The 22782-nt window shown below is 42.1% G+C and overlaps 1 protein-coding gene and 1 long non-coding RNA gene across 3 annotated transcripts in view; both read right to left on the reverse strand.

The window, feature by feature from the left end:
• The window catches only part of LOC309345451, a 35190-nt gene extending 21607 nt beyond the window's left edge, over positions 1 to 13583 (reverse strand). Inside the window, exon 1 of the long non-coding RNA XR_014158238.1 lies at positions 12919 to 13583. This is a non-coding gene — a long non-coding RNA (uncharacterized lncRNA). The remainder of the gene's footprint in view (positions 1 to 12918) is intronic.
• A 5877-nt stretch (positions 13584 to 19460) lies between these two features.
• LIN52 (lin-52 DREAM MuvB core complex component) overlaps positions 19461 to 22782 on the reverse strand; it is a 38846-nt gene continuing 35524 nt past the window's right edge. For both annotated transcript variants that reach the window (XR_014157779.1, XM_081867131.1), the window contains one exon: positions 19461 to 21668. Coding sequence is in view for 1 of the 2 variants with exons in the window: in XM_081867131.1 (XP_081723257.1) it covers positions 21613 to 21668 (56 nt within the window). In the remaining variant the exon portion in view is untranslated. The remainder of the gene's footprint in view (positions 21669 to 22782) is intronic.

Genomic DNA, 22782 nt, shown 5'->3' on the forward strand with positions numbered 1-22782 from the left:
CGCAGTTTGGTCAAACTCATGCTGGTAGCTTCGAGAACAATATCCAACCATCTCATCTTCTGTCGTCCCCTTCTCCTTGTGCCCTCCATCTTTCCCAATATCAGGGTCTTTTCCAGGGAGTCTTCTCTTCACATGAGGTGGCCAAAGTATTGGAGTCTCAGCTTCACGATCTGTCCTTCCAGTGAGCACTCAGGGCTGATTTCCTTAAGAATGGATAGGTTTGATCTTCTTGCAGTCCATGCGACTCTCAAGAGTCTCCTCCAGCACCATAATTCAAAAGCATCAATTCTTCGGCAATCAGCCTTCACTGCTGTCACCATCTGCAGTGATCATGGAGCCCAAGAAAGTAAAATCTCTCACTGCCTCCATTTCTTCCCCTTCTATTTGCCAGGAGGTGATGGGACCAGTGGCCATGATCTTCGTTAAACCATTATTCCCTGGACCTACCCGGTCCACCTCTTCCTTCTAACACTTATCAGTCATGTGGGGATCAAAAATTCACCAGCTCTTTTTGAAGTTGAAAAGGGGCCTGGGTGAGCTTTCTGTCTCTCATTCAAGTCGTCATAGGAGGTTCTAGATGTTGAAACTGTCAAATTGGGTATAAATACTGAAATTTTGTGTCCATAATCAATACCTCATGATGACAAAGTCTGTCACCCCTTACAGTTCTACCTTTGGAAACAGCTCCCTTATGAAGGCTTAAGGGTGGGGCAAGGCAGGTGGAAAAAGCAGTTGCCTGATGGACAGAAGGAAGTCTTTCCCCTCTCACAGTCAGGGTTCGAAACTAGCAGAGTGCCAGGTACATTTTGCGTCTAAATATTCTCTATTTGCGAGCACCTCCAAAAGTGTGGGTGCCCTTTTTTGCACCTGGCTGACACTCAGGGATTGCTGAAATGTATGTGCTTTGAAACCTTGAAGTATATTTTAAGGATAGACAATATGCTAAGGAGTTTAATGATAAAGGGTAGAGTGTTTTGAAAACTAAAGTAGGGACCTATATTTTTAATGTAAACACCACATTAAACATGTATTAACAATTTCTGCTAAAAACGTGTTACTAATGTGAATTGAATATTAATTCATATTTATTAAAAGAATTAATTAAATGTTGCCGCCACCCCCCAAGTGGCGACTAGACATTCTGTTTTGGCGCCCACAACCCAGCTCCCAGAAGCCATTTGGCTCCTAGCTTTTCTATCCCAGTTTCTAACACTGCTCACAGTTTTTCGTCTGGAAAGAGTTTCCTTATGAGGGCTCCTTGTGACAGTGGGTGGTGCCTGCTGCCTTGAAAGAAGTGGAAGCATGATTTCTCTTGCAGGACCTTCCTAGGCCCCAATTCTCTTAATCTATCCTTTGTTCTCTTAATGGCCCACAACCCAAACACAGGAAGCTAGGTGGGTTTAATTTGCTCCTAACACTTGCTGGATCCAGGGAATATAGGTGTCTGGCACCCACAAACTCATAATGGTACAATGGGAGAATTCTGCTCTGTCCCACAGCAATTAAGCTATGAGTTACTAGAAGGTTGTATCTTATATCCCCGGTTGTTTAACAACTATGTGAAGCTGCGGGGAGCGGTCATAGGGGTTTTGGAATTCTGTGCCATATGTATGCTGACGACACCAAGCACCAGGCTGAATCCTGATGAGATGAAAACTCTGAGGAATGGCTGGTCATGTTATTTTGGCCCCCGAGACAGAATATGGGAATTGACTGTGTTAAATGAAAGGGTGGTGTCGTGCAGTTTTTATTGCAATTATTTGTATGTCTTAAAGAAATTATAGAGAGAGGGAGGGAGGGAGGGAGGGAGGGAGGGAGGGAGGGAGAGTTTTAATTCTATTAATGTTTAATTGTTATCGAATGGTTGTTTTTCTATTTTTTGTGATTCTTGTTTTTATTGGTCAGGGGTCCTGTCAAGGGAAAAGGCAGAATATAAATATAGCATTAGTAGTAGTAGTAGTAGTAGTAGTAGTAGTAGTAATAATAATAATAATAATAATAATAATAATAATAATATTCCACTGTGCATTTGCTTTCCTTGGCGGTAAAATTACAGCAATAATAAATTTAATAATTAACATTTTAATGAACATTCATGACACCCAAAACCAATTGCCCAAGGCAGCCACTTCAATCTGCCTAATGATAGGGTTTGGTGTAGGACATTACTGTACAAGACATTGCGTTCAAACCATTTCTTTCTGAGATCATTCTTGACCTAGGGCTTCTTCAGTAAATGTGATGATTTTTACTACTATTGCTATGATGTCACAAATTGACATCCTGTGTACTCCAGTCTGTTATCTGGGGATTCTGATCTAATCTTGATCATCACTAATGCAGTGCAAATCCAACGCACCGGGTGATAATCTGGCTACACAAAAATGGATTTTGAGACATAATCAAAGCCTTTCATTTTAATGTTTTTTGCAATATATGTGATTTAAAGTGATTCTATTTTCTCTTGAGCTGTTCTTCACTAGCTGCTTAAGAAGTTTACAAGAGCATTTATGAAACACCTTACGTATTTGGGTTTGTTCCCCTGGTTTTTCTACTCAGGGCGGAACTTGATGCAAACCAATTATATAATGAGGAATTTGGATGCCTGGCAAGAAACCATTTCCAGTGGCTAGGAATGGTTTTTCTCTTTCTTTGAAATCCTGTATCCTTTTAAAAACAAAAACTGAGGCAACATAATTTTAATTATCTTTCAAATAATGTCTTTGACCTAAGTGAAAAAGAAACAAAGATACAAAAAGAACAAGCTAAAAGGGAGCTTGTTGACTCATTCCAGGTGGCATTTTGATACTGTAAACTGCTCTGTGATCCTCAGATGAAGGGCAGAATACAGATTAAATAAATAAGTAAACAAAACTCCCAAGTCCATAGATCGAATGCAAACCATTCATGCTTATGGTTTTTCCCCCAGGGTAGCATTTACTGCACTCATGAATGAAGGTTCCTCATGTCTGCCTGAACTGCCTAAGTTCAGACTTTGAAAACCCAACGTGGCGGTGTAGGGAGACATTGCTGGATGGGTGATGATAACCACAAACATATGAACATAGGACACTACCTTATACCAGGTCACACCACTGGTCCATCTAGCTCAGTTTTGTCAACACTGACTAGCAATGGTTCTTCAAGCTTCCAGGCAGGAGTCTTTCTCGCCCTGCCTTGACACACCAGGGACTGAGCAAAACCATGCGTTCAACCACACAAGCCAGATGAGACCCTGAACATCCAGTTGCCCAGACTGGGCAGACTGGACTACAACTATAGGGCAGATATGCCTTACAGGTTCACCTTTTGGTGGCATCTCAGTGAAGGCACAAGAAGTCCTACCACAGCATCACCTTCAGAGAAGGACGACTCAGCCAATGCATCTTCTCCCAACTGCCTTACGTTGCATCCAGAGACTCTGGGGGGTTGAAGGAAGTGTGGTGGGGTGGTGGTGGCCGACCGAAGGGGTCTGTGTGCCTTTAAGAAGTTCCTGGCTGTCCTGGTGTCTGTGGTGCAGTGAGGCAGGGAATGCGCCGCTGATACTAACCAAGTTTGCCAGCCTTGCTTTTCTCATGGCTCCCACACAATGGCCCGTTTTTTGCCCACCTGCCGATAATGCTTAATTAGGCGAGGAGTTGATTAATTTGAGGTAATTGACAGCTAATTACGGTCCTGAGGGCTCATTAATTTGACGTCTTGTCTCAGTGAATTGGCTGAAGGGGGTCAGGTGATGTGCGATCTCCCCTCCCCCCCTTCCTTCTCGTGCTTGTGTCTACTTGTTCCTCTCAAGCACGGTGGGACTGCAGGAATTCACCTGCATGCATTGCTGGAGAACAGTTCCGTGGAGGGGGGAGAGGCAGAAAGCTTACTAGAGGGGGAAAATAAGTGTTGTGGGGCAGGAGGGACACAAATTGAGGGAAGCAGGAAGCAGTCCCCAAAGAGATTTTAACTTATTGGCCTTAGCTCATTGACTCTGTTCTTGCTTGCTTTGGAGATTACAAGAGAATTATGTGGGGATGTACCTGAGCTTGGAATGAAGGAGCACTGGAATGTCTACAAGGCACAGTCGCAGCTGGATCAAAACAGATGCTCTCCAAACTAGGGCAAAGGGACACCGGTGAGGACATAAATCATGTTAATAGGGGAGTACATCTCATATAGGCACACTGAAGAGCAGTCTTGTATTCTTTTCTGCATCAAGATATACAAGTTGCAGAGATGGTGCTCTTCATGTGAGGCTGGTAGGCATTCTACTGGTGCCTTCAAGATGTTTTGGATTACAATTCCCACCATTAAAAAAATTCCTTCCAGTAGCACCTTAAAGACCAACTGAGTTAGTTCTAGGTATGAGCTTTCGTGTGCATGCACACTTCTTCAGATACACAGCTATGATGTCACAAATTGTGTCACAAATTGTGACACAAATTGTGTCACAAATTGTGTCACAGCTATGATGTCACAAATTGTGTCACAAATTGTGTGTATCTGAAGAAGTGTGCATGCACACGAAAGCTCATACCTAGAACTAACTCAGTTGGTCTTTAAGGTGCTACTGGAAGGAATTTTTTTATTTTGTTTTGACCATGGCAGACCAACACGGCTACCTATCTGTAATTCCCACCATTGACAGTCAGCACAGCCATTCTAGCCTGGATTGATGGGAGTTGCAGGCCAAAATTTATGGAGGGCACCAGATTTGTAAAGCTAGACTATAGACTGTAGCCAATGATAGCTTATGCCATAAAAAGTGTTAGTCTTTAAGGTGCCTCAAGACCGTTGATGCTTTTTTCTAAATATAGTGATACAAGAGAAACAATTAAGCCTGCCATTCTGACCTTCTTATTTGGTAGCACAATCTCACAGAAGGGTTTCATATGCTTCTTATTCTCCATGTTAGACTGCAACAGCCTTATGCTCAAGGCATATTTCATGACGACCCTCTCCAATCCTATTATTGAACCCTTAAAGGGCCTGATTTTAAAATGCTGCTACAATGTTGGTTTCCGTGGTTCTGATTTTGAAGTGGTTTGCAAGGAAAACAAGGGAAACATTACATCAGAATTGAGAGCTGGACCATAAAGAAGGCTGATTGCTGAAGAATTGATACTTTTGAATGATGGTGCTGGAGGAGACTCTTGAGAGTCCCATGGACTGCAAGAAGATCAAACCTATCCATTCTTAAGGAAATCAGCCCTGAGTGCTCACTGGAAGGACAGATCCTGAAGCTGAGGCTCCAATACTTTGGCCACCTCATGAGAAAAGAATACTCCCTGGAAAAGCCCCTGATGTTGGGAAAGATTGAGGGCACAAGGAGAAGGGGACAACAGAAGACGAGATGGTTGGACGGTGTTCTCAAAGCTACTAACAGCCACGGACAGAAAGTCTCTACAGAGGGTGGTGAATACAGCACATGATATCCTGGGCTGTCCCTTGAGTCCGCTAGATGACATCACAAGGGATTGTTGCCTTAGGAGAGCAAGAAAAATTCTCAGGGATGACTCACACCGCAGCCATCACCTCTTTAATCTACCCTTGGGCAGGAGATATAGAAGTATAATCAGCCATAAAGGTAAGGGGACCCCTGACCATTAGGTCCAGTTGTGGCCGAATCTGGGGTTGCGGTGCTCATCTCGCTTTATTGGCCCAGGGAGCCGGCATACAGCTCCCAGGTCATGTGGCCAGCATGACTAAGCTGCTTCTGGCGAACCAGAGCAGCGCACAGAAATGCCGTTTATCTAGGCTCTGTGGTTTAACCCACAGCGCCACTTGCATCCCATAATCAGCCATACCAACAGGCCAAAAAATAGCTTCTATCCGTGGGCTGTTAGGCTGTTGAATGGAAAATAACATAGCAAAATTGACTTGCGAGGTGGTGTGTTGTTCAATAAGCACACAGAGTGCAAGGAGACTGAGTGTTTTTCTGGGTGGGGAGGGAGGCTCATTTAATTTCATTGTACACAGGTTGTACAACGACAATAAATGTATTATTATTATTACTAACATGAGTTTGACCAAACTGCGGGAGGCAGTGGAAGACCGGAGTACCTGGCGTGCTCTGGTCCATGGGATCATGACTAAACGACTAAACAACAAAAAATCAGTGATCACGGTTTTCATCCAGCTGCCTAGTGAAGGTGCAAAGTAGGACCATCAGCTCACCAGCTTCCCACAGAACAATTGACAGAAGCTTGATCCCAGAATGCCACAAGGAGAATTAAGAACTTCAGAAAATTTGAGCAAGTGATCCAAGCCACAAGTTGAAGGATAAGGCAAGGAGCAAATGAAAATGCCCACTAGTTAAAATACAGTAGTCTGGATGAATTGTTTAAAATACATGATCAAAACTAAATTGAAAATAAAATAATACAATTTTCCATATCTACAAAACCAGTTGTGGGGTGGGTGGGTGTGCGCACATGCGCATTTTGCGGGGGGTGGGGAGATGCTATCAAATTCATTCTGGTTGCTCCAAATGAGATGTCATCAATGTGTTCTATAATTATAGCAAGATGTTCTTATGCTTATAAGAAAAGCTAACAGCAAAAATGATTAACAAACTTCTAAGTAGATTACAATACGTTGTTATTGATATACATTACATTTCTGCTGCCTTTGTTCAGCTAAGAGATCCAGGTCATTCTCAGTCTTCTGGAATTCCACTGGCTGCACACTTCCAGGGTCAAAGCAGCAAGTTTCACCTTTCCAGTTTGTTCCTTGTACCCTTCCTCCGTGCAAATAGCACATGTCCTAGGCATAGCTGTCAACTTTCAGATTTGAAAATAAGGGATCAGCAGCCTCACCTCTTCCGGGGACAGTCTACGGGATATCTAACAATCCGGGATAGCAGCGGGAAGCAGTGGGAAATGGTGCTGGAATAAGGGAATTTCCCGCAAAAAAAGGGAAGGTTGACAGCTATGGTCCTAGGAGCTACATATTTGCTAAACTTTAGATTTACTGGATATAATAAAACAGTAAATCCAAATCATCCTAAACATACTTATATTAAAGGGAAGCATGAAGAATTAATAAATCAATGAGTTTTTCTAGCAGATCCTTGTTTGCCTATTTCCTCTTCCTTCTTCCCAGAGCACCTTTAGGTTTCAAAAAGGACAGATTTTCCTATGACATCACACAACCCTGCTACCTTAGCAGCCTCCCAAATCTCCTGTGCTTGTCCACTCCTCAGATTGGGGAGTGGGGGAGGATAGCTTTTTGTAGTCCCATCCTTCCCACCCCTGCTTGGCTTTCCTTGGGGATGCAATACTCCATAGCACTGACTGTTGCAATGAAATAATGTGCCAGGATGCGGTCTGAGGCAATGCAAAATAACTACATTGCTGAAGCTAAGCAGGTCTGTGTCTGCTTTGTGCCTAGAATGGGAACCTCCTGGAAATAGTATGTATGCTGCTGCCTGTTTCAGAATGGAGGAAAGACAGCATATTGTGGGATATTTAAAATGCAGTCAAAAACCAACAGTTCATGTTTTTCGTCTCTTCCTCATCGCTTTCCACCAAGTAAGAAATGTGAGAACATCTGCTGAGTCTGAGCTCCAATGCTCAGACTCCATTTTAAACTAGACTAAAGAATAATTTTGTAACTGAATTACCATTTTAAACCTGCCCGAACAAAGCTGATGAATCTGTTATTCTTCAGCAAGTATTCTGAGTAAATGTTATTTTTACCTTTTACAAGACTATCTGTATGATTATTGTTTTAAGGGGAAGAACCAAGAAAATGCAGTCTGCCTTAAGGCACCCTGGATTACTTAAATTAAAAGGCAAAAACTAGCCTATTTAAGCTTCCCTTTTCAGCTACAAAGGGATGGCACTCTGTTGAACTCACAAACGTGAGGAAGGAAAGATAATATATAATAAATATATCCTCCCCTAGCATCTATTCACATCCCAATAGATATAAAGGTATGATAAAAATGAAGACACAGATGCTCAAGCTCCCGCCTTTGATGCAACCTGATGCATGTGGCTAAAGGTTTTACTTTAATTTTATTTTTAAAGTGAAGGTGTGAGGGCAGTTTAGGAGGCAAATATGAATGCCTGGGCAATGGAGATGACAAGCTGCTGACAACCTGGAAACTAGACGTTCTTGACTCATGGCATTTCCAGATATAATCCAGGAGCTGAGCATTAAGTGTGCAAAAGCAGATTGCTTACAAATTGATATTATATGGTCCCTTTAAATGGCTCTGCAGCTATATTTTTGTGGACGTTGGCATGAAGGAAGGTGAGGACAGGTGACCTCACCTAGGCCCGAAGTCACCCCCCACCAAATCAAATCCGTTTATTGTGAGGACCATGCCTGTGCACAAAAATCAACACTAAAATCAATAGTTAAAAATATTAAAATTCATTACATACTATGCCAACAAAACCTTCTTCCCACAAAGTAGAAAAGGAGGGAAAACGAGCAGCGAGTTAAACAGATGAAGGGGTCTTTACATTGTCGTTCATAAATCTTTCCCTGGCTTTCATGGCCTTCATCACAAAGACTGCTACCACATGGGTAATGTGTGGGTTTGCATCAACTAACAAAAATTTTACTCTATCTTCAGGACTGGTTATAGAGATGGGTATAATTTGCAGCAATGCGTCTCTAAAGCCCGAGTAAATGGGGCAATAGAGGAAATAATGTGTAAGATCCTCTTTAATTTTCATAGAGCAAGGGCATAAACGATGTTCAACTGGGGTTTTTGTGTATCTACCGGTCAGATAAGCAGTTGGCAATGTTTGAAACCGTTTTGTGTGTCTGATCTTAAAAAACCTGTGAGTCATGCTACATAATGGTTGATGATTAATGGTTCCTAGAACTAAAAAGAAAAGAAAAGAAAAGAAAAGAAAAGAAAAGAAAAGAAAAGAAAAGAAAAGAAAAGAAAAGAAAAGAAAAGCATGGACAGGCTTTTGTGTCCTTTACATGAGAAGACTCAACATTTTGAACTGATGTAACCCAAAATCTATGCCAGGCTCCATTTTGCAACCTAAACATTTTCTGTTCTTTTGTACATCTCATTGGGATATATGCGGGATATGATTAATAAGCAACAATAGTACATATTTTGAAAAATAATATTGCATATAATTTGCATAATTTATTTGACTTCAGCTAGTGTTAAGAAATGCAGAGCAATGCGCTGGCAATCTTAGTTCCTCCCATTTTCCTCCTGTTTTCTGTGATTGAAAACATAAGAAGAGCTATGCTGGATCAGACCAAAAGCCTACTCTATTCAACACAGTGGCCAACCAGATGGCTGCAAGCAGGACCCAAGTACAACAGTGCTCTCCCTATTTGCAATTCCCAGCAACTGGTATTCAGAAGGATAACACCTCCAATATTTGATTAATTGATTACATTTATATATCACACTTTTTTCCCAAGGAGCTTGTCAATATTCTTCTTAAACTATGGTGACCGGAAGCAGACACTGTACCCCAGGTGAGGTCTGACCAAAGCAGACTAGAGTGGGCACATTACTTCCCTTGACTTGGACACTTATACTTGTGTTGATTTTATTGATTTAACATAATCATAATATAAAAACTAATAAACTTTTTGAAAAGTGATGACCAGAATAATACACATTATTCCAAGCGTGGTCTCACCATAGGCAGTTTTATTTTTCAATCCCTTTCCTAATGGTCCCTAACATGCATTTCACCTTTTTCACAGCTGCATCCCTTTCTATCTGTGTATACTGAATCACATTTGCCATTTTAATACCCTTAAGTGTATTGGCAACATTCACACATTTTAAACATAATGGATAGAAACTTTATCTGTAAAAATATTTCAAATAAATATAGCCAAGATTATCAGGATGCCAAAACTCTGAGCTGCGTAGCATCATGGACTACGGCGACATCCTAATCCAGGTTATCATAAGGTGCTCATGTATCCTACTTCACAAAGGAGGAGTCCTCTATATGAAAGGATGTTTTTAATGATTATCTTTCTAGCAGATAAATGGTTCCTAGAACTAAAAAGAAAGTAAGATGGGAGAATGGAAGGTCTTGAAATTTGTCAATCAACAGTTAACACCTGGATAGCAGATTAAACAGTTAAATTGGTCACTATGGTGAGATGTACTGTACCTCTATTAAAATGACAGCAATTATTCCCAAATTTGTATTTATTCAAATAAATTAGCATATGCAGTGTTTATACAAATCTGTTTCTTTTTTTTCTTTTTTTTGGTCCTCCTCTGTGATGATGCATTTCCTCTTTCTTGGCAAATTGTAAGTGACCATGTTACATAATGCTTAAAATTCTACAAGGAAGGCTCAAGCAGTATGTGGACCAAGAACTCCCAGAAGTGCAAGCTGGATTTAGAAGAGCCAGAGGAACCAGAGACCAAATTGCAAACATGTGCTGGATTATGGAGAAAGCTAGAGAGTTCCAAAAAGACATCTACTTCTGCTTCATTGACTATGCAAAAGCCTTTGACTGTGTCGACCACGGCAAACTATGGCAAGTTCTTAAAGAAATGGGAGTGCCTGATCACCTCATCTGTCTCCTGAGAAATCTCTATGTGGGACAAGAAGCTACAGTTAGAACTGGATATGGAACAACTGATTGGTTCAAAATTGGGAAAGATGTATGACAAGGCTATATTTTGTCTCCCTGCTTATTTAACTTATATGCAGAATTCATCATGTGAAAGGCTGGGCTGGATGAATCCCTAGCCGGAATTAAGATTGCCGGAAGAAATATCAACAACCTCAGATATGCAGACGACACAACCTTGATGGCAGAAAGTGAGGAGGAATTAAAGAACCTTTTAATGAGGGTGAAAGAGGAGAGCACAAAATATGGTCTGAAGCTCAACATCAAAAAAACGAAGATCATGGCCACTGGTCCCATCACCTCCTGGCAAATAGAAGGGGAAGAAATGGAGGCAGTGAGAGATTTTACTTTCTTGGACTCCATGATCACTGCAGATGGTGACAGCAGCCACAAAATTAAAAGACACCTGCTTCTTGGGAGAAAAGCAATGACAGGCCTAGACAGCATCTTGAGAAGTAGAGACATCACCTTGCCAACAAAGGTTCGTATAGTTAAAGCTATGGTTTTCCCAGTAGTGATGTATGGAAGTGAGAGCTGTACCATAAAGAAGGCTGATCGCCGAAGAATTGATGCTTTTGAATTATGGTGCTGGAGGAGACTCTTGAGAGTCCCATGGACTGCAAGAAGATCAAACCTATCCATTCTTAAGGAAATCAGCCCTGAGTGCTCACTGGAAGGACAGATCATGAAGCTGAGGCTCCAGTACTTTGGCCACCTCATGAGAAGAGAAGACTCCCTGGAGAAGACCCTGATGTTGGGAAAGATGGAGGGCACAAGGAGAAGGGGGCGACAGAGGACGAGATGGTTGGATAGTGTTTTCGAGGTTACCAGCATGAGTTTGACCAAAGTGCGGGAGGCAGTGGAGGACAGAGGTGCCTGGCGTGCTCTGGTCCATGGGGTCACGAAGAGTCGGACACAACTAAACGACTAAACAACAACAACGTTACATAATAAATAACAATTAAAGCTGCTCATGTGATGGAGGTTAAAATCTCTTGCTACCTGCAAGGCATTATGTTACCCTCATGCCCATTTCACATCTTGGAAATATGTGTTAAGTATAAGTAGACTGATTGTATTCATCACGAAGAAACCAGAACCGAATCAAGTAGTTCTGCAGTGCTCAGACTTCGAGGCTGAATATTTTGGAGTCTAACACAACCCACCCAAGGCTCACTTGGACAAACCTCATTTCTGTTCTCTTGTTGGGACTGAGAGCGGGATCAAGACTAAGGAAGTTGACATTTTTCCTCCACTGAAATCAATGGGAATTCAGGTACATCACCACTAATTTATCTCATTGATTTCAATGGGGCCAGGGAGGTTCAAATATACACCTTTAGGCGCCAGGTGAAAAGGTGCCTCTTTAACCAGGCCTTTGGCTGATTGACATCTGATGCCCTTTTAGAATGTGTTGTGGAAAGGGGGATTATTGGGTTGTCTTTGTTTTTCTTATGTATTTTGTGTTGTGTTTTTTTATATTGGAATTTTATGTTGTGAACCACCCTGAATCTATGGGTATAGGGCGGTATACAAATTTAATAAATAATAATAACAACAACTAGTAACTAATAACATCTGGATCCAACCCTATTAAGAACAGGAACGTGGCCAAGCACCTGGCGTTCAGCTCGGTCGAGGCGCTTCCTCTCACCTTAGCCAGTTGGTTGAGGTGGTGGAGTCTCCGGGTGTAATGGCCGCGGCTGCTGGTTGGCGAAGGCCTTGCTTGAGCCCGTTAATTAGCACAGTAACGGTGCCTGGGCTCCATTAGCCCGTCCATGTGGTAGGATCCCCTCCCTCCCCACCCAGCCGCCCGCCTTTTCCCCTAATGAGAGCTGGGAGAGGGACACTCACAAAACAGTGCCTCAGAATAATATTCTGCTTTGTCCCTGCCGGTAACAAGAGCTGACAGGATCACTACGTCCATTTCTCTTCTAATTAGCACACTTCCAGCTCGGCCTGAGCCAGCAGCCGGAGAAAAGCGATCGGACAACCGTACCGAATCACAAACACAAAGAGGCCCATTCCCCATAATTAGGTGAGACAATCCCTCAGTCTTTTCTCGGCTGGAGCTTGCCCATAAGACTCTCGCTGTTTTGGTAAGTCCCAGCAACACAAGTTACACGTCTCCCCGGGACACTAATAAGCCCCTAATTGTCTTCCGCTTCACACGGCTCTTACCATAGGCCTGACTTTGGCGGGGGGGGGGCAGCAAATTCTCCTAACAAGCAACAGCCAGTGCGGCCTGCACGACAAATGCAACAAGAGCTGCCACAGACTGGAAGGGGGGGAAAGCAAGGGAAGTGGACAGGCAATGAGAAAACAGCCTCCGACTACTACCTCATAGGGACCCAAAGGGAAGGACGCCAGGAGGTCTCACGTCAGCTAGTAATTGCCAGGGGCAAAGCCTGTCCTTGACCCGTCCTATTCTTCCTCTACTGTCCACATTCCTCTTCTCCTCACGCTTCTATCGCAGCCTTTCTCCTCTCTTTCCTTCCTGCCAATCAGTTTGCCGTCGGCTATTCCACGCTCACCTGGGTCACTGGACTTCAGACCAGTTTTGGGGAAAGGCTTATTCCTTGTGAAGTGATCAGCTGAAACAGTAACGCTGACTCAGGAAGCACATGCTGTCAGTGGGGCAAATTTCCATGTGAATCTCTCATGCGCTCACCACCGTTCGCCACCGCTTGCCATTCCCAGCTATTCTAGGTCTGGGACTCATGGAAAAGGAATTAGGAGAATAAAAAGCCTAGAGAGATATATGGACTGGGAACTAAGGAATGGCTGATGGTTACATTGGAAGCTTCACACAAACAGCAGGGTTCCTAAACTTGAATGCAAATATATAACGTCCCAACATGCTTTCAGGTGACTCTGTAGCCTTGAGAACTATTCTCTTGCCTTTTTCTCAAGTTACTGGGTTCCTTCTCTCTACTTACTCTGTATTCTGCATTCCATAGTGCAATCACAACTGTGCAGTTTTCCAGAAAGAATATAATTGCTTTTAATGGATTCACAACAGAGAGTGATGTTCAATTGACCTTGGCATAGGTGACGGGAAAGGAAATAGAAGGTAATATACTTAACAGGATAGGCTCAGAAATGGACTTACCTTCCAATCTTTTTCATTCGCAGCATTTTAAATGATGGTCCAGCAAACAGAGGCGCTAGCTTAATCTCCCCAGGAAGGCAAGCATATATAACCTATTAAATATTTGAAAAATGAAAAATTGTGTGCCATAAGGACTAATTTGATATTCTTTAACCTAATGTTTCCTCCCTTTCATCTATGCCCCTTGTGCAGGTGTGTGCATTTTGAAAAACTAATGACAATAGTAATGAAGTACAGTGGTACTTCGGGTTAAGTACTTAATTCGTTCCGGAGGTCCGTTCTTAACCTGAAACTGTTCTTAACCTGAAGCACCACTTTAGCTAATGGGGCCTTCTGCTGCTGCCGCACCGCTGGAACACGATTTCTGTTCTCATCCTGAAGCAAACTTCTTAACCTGAAGCACTATTTCTGGGTTAACGGAGTCTGTAACCTGAAGCGTATGTAACCCGAGGTACCACTGTAATTAAAAAACTGAAAAAATCATCCTGTTTAGTAAAGGTGATAGGAACAGCTTTTTTAAATTGGCCTTTTGGGGGCACTGTTTCAGAGCAATGTTGATAACACTGTCCACAAACAGCTAGTCACATACCTGAATTTGTTTGATTCAATACTAGGTACTTGTTTGGAACACCAACTGGAAGAAGAACTATTCTACAAAAAACAGATGAACACTAGCAGCAAACATGGGCTGCTGAATTTTTATACGTTCATATTCCCTGGATCTGAATGGCACAAAAAACATCTAAGATGCTCAAATACTGAGAAGTTTAGGAATAAATAGCACTGCTAGTGGGATTCATGGCACTCTGTATAGCTCTGGTGTGTCTCTAGACAATAATGTATTCTAGATCATTTATAGAGTTATGAGAATGAATAATGTCAAGAAGGGACTGTTGATTTGAGTGGATTTGTATTAGATATGAGAAGAGGGTGAGCTCAGTCACAGAGCATGAGACTCTTAGTCTCAGGGTCATGGGGGTTCAAACTCCATGTTGGGCAAAAAATTTCCTGCATTGCAGGAGGTTGGACTAGATGACCCTTGTGATCCCTTCCAACTCCACAATTCTATGATTCTATGATAAATGCATTGGATATAAACAGGTCAAAAGTTTCATCTGGTCACTGACTGCCTTGCATACTGTTTAGGCCCATGGGGACATTTGACTAGAAGGCTTTTTTCAAGTCTTTTTTGTGGGAGGTGGGACCCTCTGAGTGCCAGGGAAGGTCTCTGCAGGTACCTGTGTTCTTGTGGGCACTGTGTTGGTGATCCAATGTATAAACCATCTCAAAGTATGACATCTAATGCTTTCTATTTTGTCTGAGGCAGCCTTTGCCAATAATTCTGGATAGCCTGAGATATTTTGGTGCTGCAAAAAATAGGACATTGTTCTCTTCTGAATTAAAAAAATGCAGCAATGCATTGAGAAAACTGTAGTACAGAGCTGAAAAATATGTGATTCCTGAGCCACCCACCCTGGCTTTCATAAAAGGACAAGATTAACAGTACAACGTGCTGTTACAAAAAAAGGAGAAAAAGTTCTGTGGCTATTGTTGCCCTCAAAAAGTATTCCCATTTCTTTTCTACTTCCTCTGACAACAAACAGCTTTTTGGGGGACTGGTGAAGTAAGAACGATTTATTCAACAGTGAATGTTTAGGTATAGCAGAATCACCTTTTCTGTTTTGCTTTCTCTCAGCTAGTGTCTGTAACAGAGACAACAGGAAGCTCCAGTGTCTTGTTCGCCAGGGAGCAGTGCTGGAAGAGTCAGCATGGAGGTCAGGGGTCAGCAACACAAACCGATCAACAACAACAAAAGCCTCATTCTGCATGGAAGTCAGTTGACTGGAGTCAACTGCTCTGATCACAGCACTGGGCCAAAGAACAATGCAAAACGGGTTATTGTTTTTAATCTGTTTATTGCATTAGCTGCTCTGATCACGCTGTGACGCTGGGTTACCAATGATAAAGTGAAAGGAAGTATGGAATGCAATGCCTTGGGGTCCCCAGCAAGGTCAAAATACTTTCAGCTGTGAAACATGGGAACTAATTGCACATTTTACATGACTTTTCACTTTCTCTGCTGCTACACGTGGCTCTAGTGCCCAAGCTGGATAATCACCAGTTTTCAGATGACATATTTTCTGAACTTTACTTAGAACAAAACCACTGAAGTGCTAAAATGGTGATGCATAGAAATGTCTGGAGTCACATCCTGGAAACAGTTTGATGAGATTTTACACACACACACACCATTTTAAACTGTGGGTAGAATAGAATAGAATAGAATAGAATAGAATAGAATAGAATAGAATAGAATAGAATAGAAGACTTTGTAGAGTTGAAAGGGGCCACAAGTGCCACCTAGTCTAAGCCTCTGCAATGCAGGAATCTTGCCCACTGTAGGGCTCAAATCCATGACCCTGAGATTAAGAGTCTCACGCTCTACTAAATGATATTCCATTTTAATGGAGAGAGTCTAGATGTTCACCCTGCTGCTATCTTCAGGGTGCCACTAGAATTATGCAGAGCAGGGGCTGGCAGCAGCTAAATGCAGATCTATTAGTAGATTGCTGGATAATTTTAAAGTAGGTCAGTTGTTTGTGAAAACAAAAAGGGCTCCCTCCACCCTAAATTAAGGTGTTAGATAGCTGATGTATAAATCTACATCTTAATTATCTGTACAGTTGTTGTTTAGTCGTTTAGTCGTGTCCGACTCTTCGTGACCCCATGGACCAGAGCACGCCAGACACTTCTGTCTTCCACTGCCTCCCGCAGTTTGGTCAAACTCACCCTGGTAGCTTTGAGAACACTGTCCAACCACCTCGTACTCTGTCGTCCCCTTCTCCTTGTGCCCTCAATCTTTCCCAACATCAGGGTCTTTTCCAGGGAGTCTTCTCTTCTCATGAGGTGGCCAAAGTATTGGAGCCTCAGCTTCACGATCTGTCCTTCCAGTGAGCACTCAGGGCTGATTTCCTTCAGAATGGAGAGGTTTGATCTTCTTGCAGTCCATGGGACTCTCAAGTCTCCTCCAGCACCATAATTCAAAGGCATAAATTCTTTGGCGATCAGCCTTCTTTATGGTCCAGCTCTCACTTCCATACATTACTACTGGGAAAACCATAGCTTTAACTATACAGACCTTGGTCGGCAAGGTGATGTCTCTCCTTTACTACCTATGTCCTAAGACCTAGCAGGCATGGCCTCCCACTGTGGGGTAGATCTGTGATATTAGCTACCTGGCAGTTGTGTCACTGCTGCTTACTAGGAGTGGGAAGGGGGAGAGCAGGGCAGTGCAGATGCATGGGAGGAAACACCGGATTGACTTTGCTGACCTCTCCAACCCCCTCTCTCTGTGAGTACCAATGACAAACCTGCTAGGAAACTAGTGTTGCAGCTCCACTGCCGCTGGACAAGCCATTTCATCCTTCATCTTGCCCATCTGCCATGCTTGCTGGGGCTGATGGGAGTTGTAGTTCAGCAACATCTCAAGGGCCAAAGATTTTCCACACCTGGCCTATTTAATATAACATTCTGCTTCACACCCTGACTCGATCATATTCCTATGGGAAACTCACCAGCCAGGGCATGGAGGAAACAGCTCTCTTCCACTGTTGTTCCACAGCAACTGGTAGGAGAAGACCCCCTAGGAAGCTGTCACACAAAAGTCTGCCACGTTCTGCACTTGCAACATCAGAACCTAGTGCTTCAGGATATTAAGGGCTGCTAAAAGATTTAATAGGATCAACAGGGTACACTTGAATGTAACATTTTTCTCTTTGAATGTCTCCTATTCTCCAAGCTTATTAAGGTATGGAAATGCACAGCTAAGGCTTTCAATTAACTCTATCCTTTAGTAACACCATGCAGCTATGATTACTGAATAATATTTTAAACCAGATTAAATTGAATTGCTAATTAGATAACCTCCCCGTTATTACAAAGCTACACTTTCCATTGTGGACCATAGGAGATTCAAGTCAACCCGAAGGAAGACACCTTCCGTAATTATCTCAAAACACTCCAACATTTGCCAGACTTAATTAATACAAAATGACTTTGCTCTAAATGTATGAAAGCAAGTGAATTGGGCATCCTGAAAGACCAGAATCCATCTTGCTCTATTTATTATTTGGATGTTAAAATACAAAAGAAACTTGAGACTGTACTCAAAATTTCATACGGTTGTTATAGAGGATATTTAGGGATGTAGACTGAGAGAGCGCAAGTCTTACTCTTTATAAAGTAACTAAATTCTGATTTTCAAGTCTCAAACTCAGGTGAACTTTAACTGTGACATTTTAATTGTACTCTCTTCCTATGGTTTTATATAACCAATTCCAAATATGAAACTTTTGTCACTAGAGGCCCAAGTGACCTCAATGGCTAGAAGCGTCTTTCAGCAGCTTCATCTAGTAAGACAGTTAGGACTGCTTCCAGAGCAGGATATCCTGACCAGGGTTAACCATGTATGGTAACTCTAGATGACTTACCACACTGAGCTTTATGTGGGGCTGCCCAGAATCTGTAGCTAGTGCAACATCCTGGTGCAGAGTATCACTTTCATACTATGCTGCTGCTGAAAGAATTGCCCCGGCTGCCAATTCACTACTGGCCTAAGTTTAATGTGCTGATTTTGGTATTCAAAGCCCTATTTAGCTTGGGATCAGGATACCTGAAAAATTATCTCACCCCTTATACAATCAGTTGATCACTGCTCTGCAGGTGAGGGCCTTCTGCAGATACATTGCATAGAACAGACCTCCTGATACGACGGTAGGAACCTGTCCTTTAGAACTCTCTCCCTATACCATACGGGCAGCGTTAGAAACTCAGATATATAAGCTAGATGCCAAATAGCTCCTTAAACCAGGGTTACAGTTGCCAAAATGGAATGCCTGGTTGCCATTTTTTCGGCCAGACGGCTCAAAAGTCGTATTTTTCAATATGACTTTTAGGTTCCTGAAATTAATTCTGTTTGTGCAGATAAAATATAGCAGGTAGAATTCTACAGAAAGTGTTGCTAGTGTGTGAAAACAGTCAAGATCCAAGGCTCCCCAGGCATGCACCTCCAGATGGTGGAGACGTCAGGCGCCATTCTGGCGACGGGGCATCTTCACTTGGATGCAAGTGCCTGATAAAGGGACCCCTGACCATTAGGTCCAGTCGCGGCCGACTCTGGGGTTTACTCGCTTTACTGGCCGAGGGAGCCGGCGTTTGTCCGCAGACAGCTTCCGGGTCATGTGGCCAGCATGACTAAGCTGCTTCTGGCGAACCAGAGCAGCGCATGGAAACGCCGTTTACCTTCCCGCCGGAGCAGTACCTATTTATCTACTTGCACTTTGGATTCGAGCCACCAGCCTTCTGATCGGCAAGTCCTAGGCTCTGTGGTTTAACCCACAGCGCCACCCACGTGTGCCTGGCACCTGGCAAATTTCCAGTGTTGCATATGGGCACCGTTTCTATTTTCTTTTTAGCATCTGTTGAAGACCTTTCTTCTCCCAACAAGCATTTGAGGTTGAGATTTCTATCCCTGTAATTATAATTAGACTTCCCAACAAGCATTTGAGGTTGAGATTTCTATCCCTGTAATTATACTTAGACTTCAAATTGTTTTTAAGATACATTTTTATTGTTAAATTGGCTCAGGCTACTCTATGGGAAGCAATTCATTAATGAAATATATAAGTAATTCCCAGCTGGGGGATACATAGAATCAAACTGATATTTGGCTAAAAATCACTGGTAAAACAAAATTCCTTATTTCACATGCTTTTGAAAATGCATTGTTTAATCTTTATTTATTTTAAGAACATGGAGCTATAACATACAAGTTACTTGTTCAAGACAACCCGATCAAGTATTACTACTATTTATAAAAATACATTCCCATCATATCCAAGACTCAAAAATATAAATATATAAATATCCCAACACTAGGGCATATACAGATTACTGCCCTATCTATGAAGGATAAAAGTTTCCAGAATAAAAAGGAAATGCTTTTTAACAACTAATTTTAAAAATGGTGATTCATGACTAGGCTGGTAATGTGAAGTTACCCTAGGTGTTGCCTAAACTTTTCAGTTTCACAACCTCAAAAAATGTGTTTCAAGAACCTTCACAATAAAAACAAATATACAGAGCATGATGAAACTGGAGCTAAACACTTTCACATCCCATTGCTTTCAATGGGAGAGTTCAGAACTCTCTGTCCCAACGTAACTTCAACATGTACACAAAAACCCATTTTGTGATGTTTACTATATACATATGAAAAGCCACAAATATATAAAATAGATGCAAGAATTTCAATATTCCTAAACAAATATAAGCATTAGGTCAACATGAAAAACATTTCATCAACATTTCGCTGGCCAACAACAGTTTCTCTTGCTTCCAATCTCATTGTTCACCATTATATGCATTTTTGCTCCCACAGCAATGCAACCTCATATTTGAGCCCCAGTCGTGCATATTGTGACCATATGTGACCATTACTTAAACAAGTGAAGATTTTGCTAAACTTCTTATGCTTTGAAAAGTCCCTCTTGTTATTGGATATAGACAGATACCCAAGGATTTACAGCTGAAACTGGCAGGTGCCCTGCAACAGAGATCTCTCACTTGTGTACTGTACAAAGTGCCTTAACACAGAATTGCTTGCAGGATCATGTGAAATTGCATATATATAGTTAGTTCATTATAGTTTATTCGTACAGCTCCAAGCTTACCCTGTATCACCTGCAAATTGAAAAGGACACTCTAAGGTCTCTGTGCTGAAATATTTCAATGTATATCCAGTGCCCACAACATAAATGCTTTGTTCTGCCCTGGGGAAAAGTGAAATCTATATAGCGTTTTCAGTAGAATATTCAGGCCACACCCAAAGTTAAGCTCTCTTGAATCCCACTTATTTCAGAATGAGAGAGGTTCAATCTCCCCACTGAGATGCATGGGACTTAAAACTGCTTGCTTCTGGCTGGATTATCCTCAAATGTTTAACTAGCAACTTCATAATACAATATCCTAACCATGCATCTTGTGGACAAGCAATTTATTGCTTGTGGGTGGGTGGGGGAGATGTGATTCAAGTGATACAATAATGACATCTCTCCAATATGTTTCTTTGTAAGAGAAACCAATTTTGAAGAACCATCTTCTGGGTATTAACGATTGGAGGATATTTTCTTTCATTATTTAGAAAGGCCCCTTCCACATTTCCCACCCTAAGAGACAAATATATATTCAAACAAACATACATCCATTAATTCATATTACATGTTGGCATGTGGCTCCCAATCCCACTCAGCACCTGAGGCTATGTGAGCTTTGGGAAGAGGAAACCGCATCATCTTATCTGCAATGTTTGTGGCCAATACATACAGCTAACTTGGAAGGAAATCAAACATGTTTTGCAGTCTTGAGATTAGCCAAAATGTAAAAAATAAATAAATAAAAATTAGTTTTCATTCAGGACCACACTTGTGGTGGCTTCTTCCGTGTGGCATTATTCATGTTGAGTTCTTGTCCCAAAAGGAAAAGAGGGACATGCACATGCATGCAGACATATACTTGTATATGCCGTGTGATGTACAGGCCTGTGTCACAGAACCAGGTAATAAAAAGCAACTCTGCTTTTATTTTAAAAAATATGCTGTTGCCAATTGCGGATGAATGAATGTATCCATTTGGACACGACTGGCATAAAATTATTCTAGCAAAACGTGTAGGGGTAGTAAAGAGGCAGGCAGGTCAAATTGTTCTGCTGGGGAACTGTTGTCTGTCCTTGCCAAAATAACCTGGATGTGTCTCTTCAGAAAAGAGGTGAGGCAAGAGAGCATTTCTGTAAGCATCAGGCATTTGGGGAAATTCTGGTCGTCTTCCAGCAGCCAGGTGTATTTCTTTCCAAACTCCATATTCAGCTACTTTTTGGGTTTTTCCAGGATGTTTAGAAATTTCCCTCGAGTCATTTCTCTTGCTGAAATCACAAGAAAGAAAGGGGGGAAAGGCTTAACATAAAACAAGTAGAGCTGGATAATTTACAATATTTAACCCCACTTGTGAACTTCATTTAAAATGGCTTTCTGGTGCCAAGAGGTAGCAAAAAAGATATAAAGTGAAGCAATAAATCTGTGCTGCGGTTCTGAGTTCCTAGCAGTCTGGAATTGCAGGCCAAGCACTGAAAACGTCAAAGCTCAGCTGTAATACTCACAAGCTGTCTCATTTCTTACTACACCCACTTCCTTTATTTCCTCTGCGGCTAGCTTCAGGTTCCCCCTTTCAGTTTTCCTGCTATATCCATCTATGAATAGTATAATCTAGAGTGCTATTGCTCCTCCTCAGGGCATCTCTTCCTGGATGCTATAACCCTTCAGAGATTATGGACCTCTGTCTCCCTCCATTTCAAGATTACTTGTCCCTGGCTGCATATGATCTTAAACATAAATGAGACAGCACTTCCACTCTCCCTTGGCAGTGATAGTCCCTGGATGCTATAACGTAAATGGAGTTTATATTCCCTCAAAGTAGTTCATCTATGGATGGTGTGTTAAAGTAGAGTTTACAGAGCTGTGCTCTACCCTCTCACGCTGTATTGTCATTCCCTGAGTGCTTAATACAGCAAGGCAAAGTATATATATGCTTCCCTGTGTGTCATCAATCTCTGTGAAAAGCATCACAGAGCTTTTACACAGCTACTTTCCTCCAGAAACATTTCTGACTTGGAGTTCCAAGGTTTTAGCTGCAGGTGTCCCAAAGACCAAAATTTCAAAGAGAAAATACACAAACACTTTCCCTTGCATGCTGTCTCCCCATTCTTAACTAATAAGTAAAATGCCCATTCATTGTGGTGGATAGGTTATATGCAGACAGAGGGCTAATATATTGCAAAGACTCCTAGGCATCAAAATTCCCTGTGGGATCCTTTACTAGGAAGGCCAGACAACCCAATCCTGAGAGTGGAGGGTTTGGCTGCAAGGGCAGAACAGGCAACTCCCCACTTATGTGGGGGTTACATTCTGGGCCCCTGCGCACATAAGTGAAATGTGTTTAAGTGGGGAGCACCCTAGGGAGACCTCATAGCTTGCAAGGAG

The sequence above is a fragment of the Podarcis erhardii genome (assembly GCF_964252035.2).
Source record: "Podarcis erhardii genome assembly, chromosome: 1".
In the NCBI taxonomy this organism is placed as follows: Eukaryota; Metazoa; Chordata; class Lepidosauria; order Squamata; family Lacertidae; genus Podarcis; species Podarcis erhardii.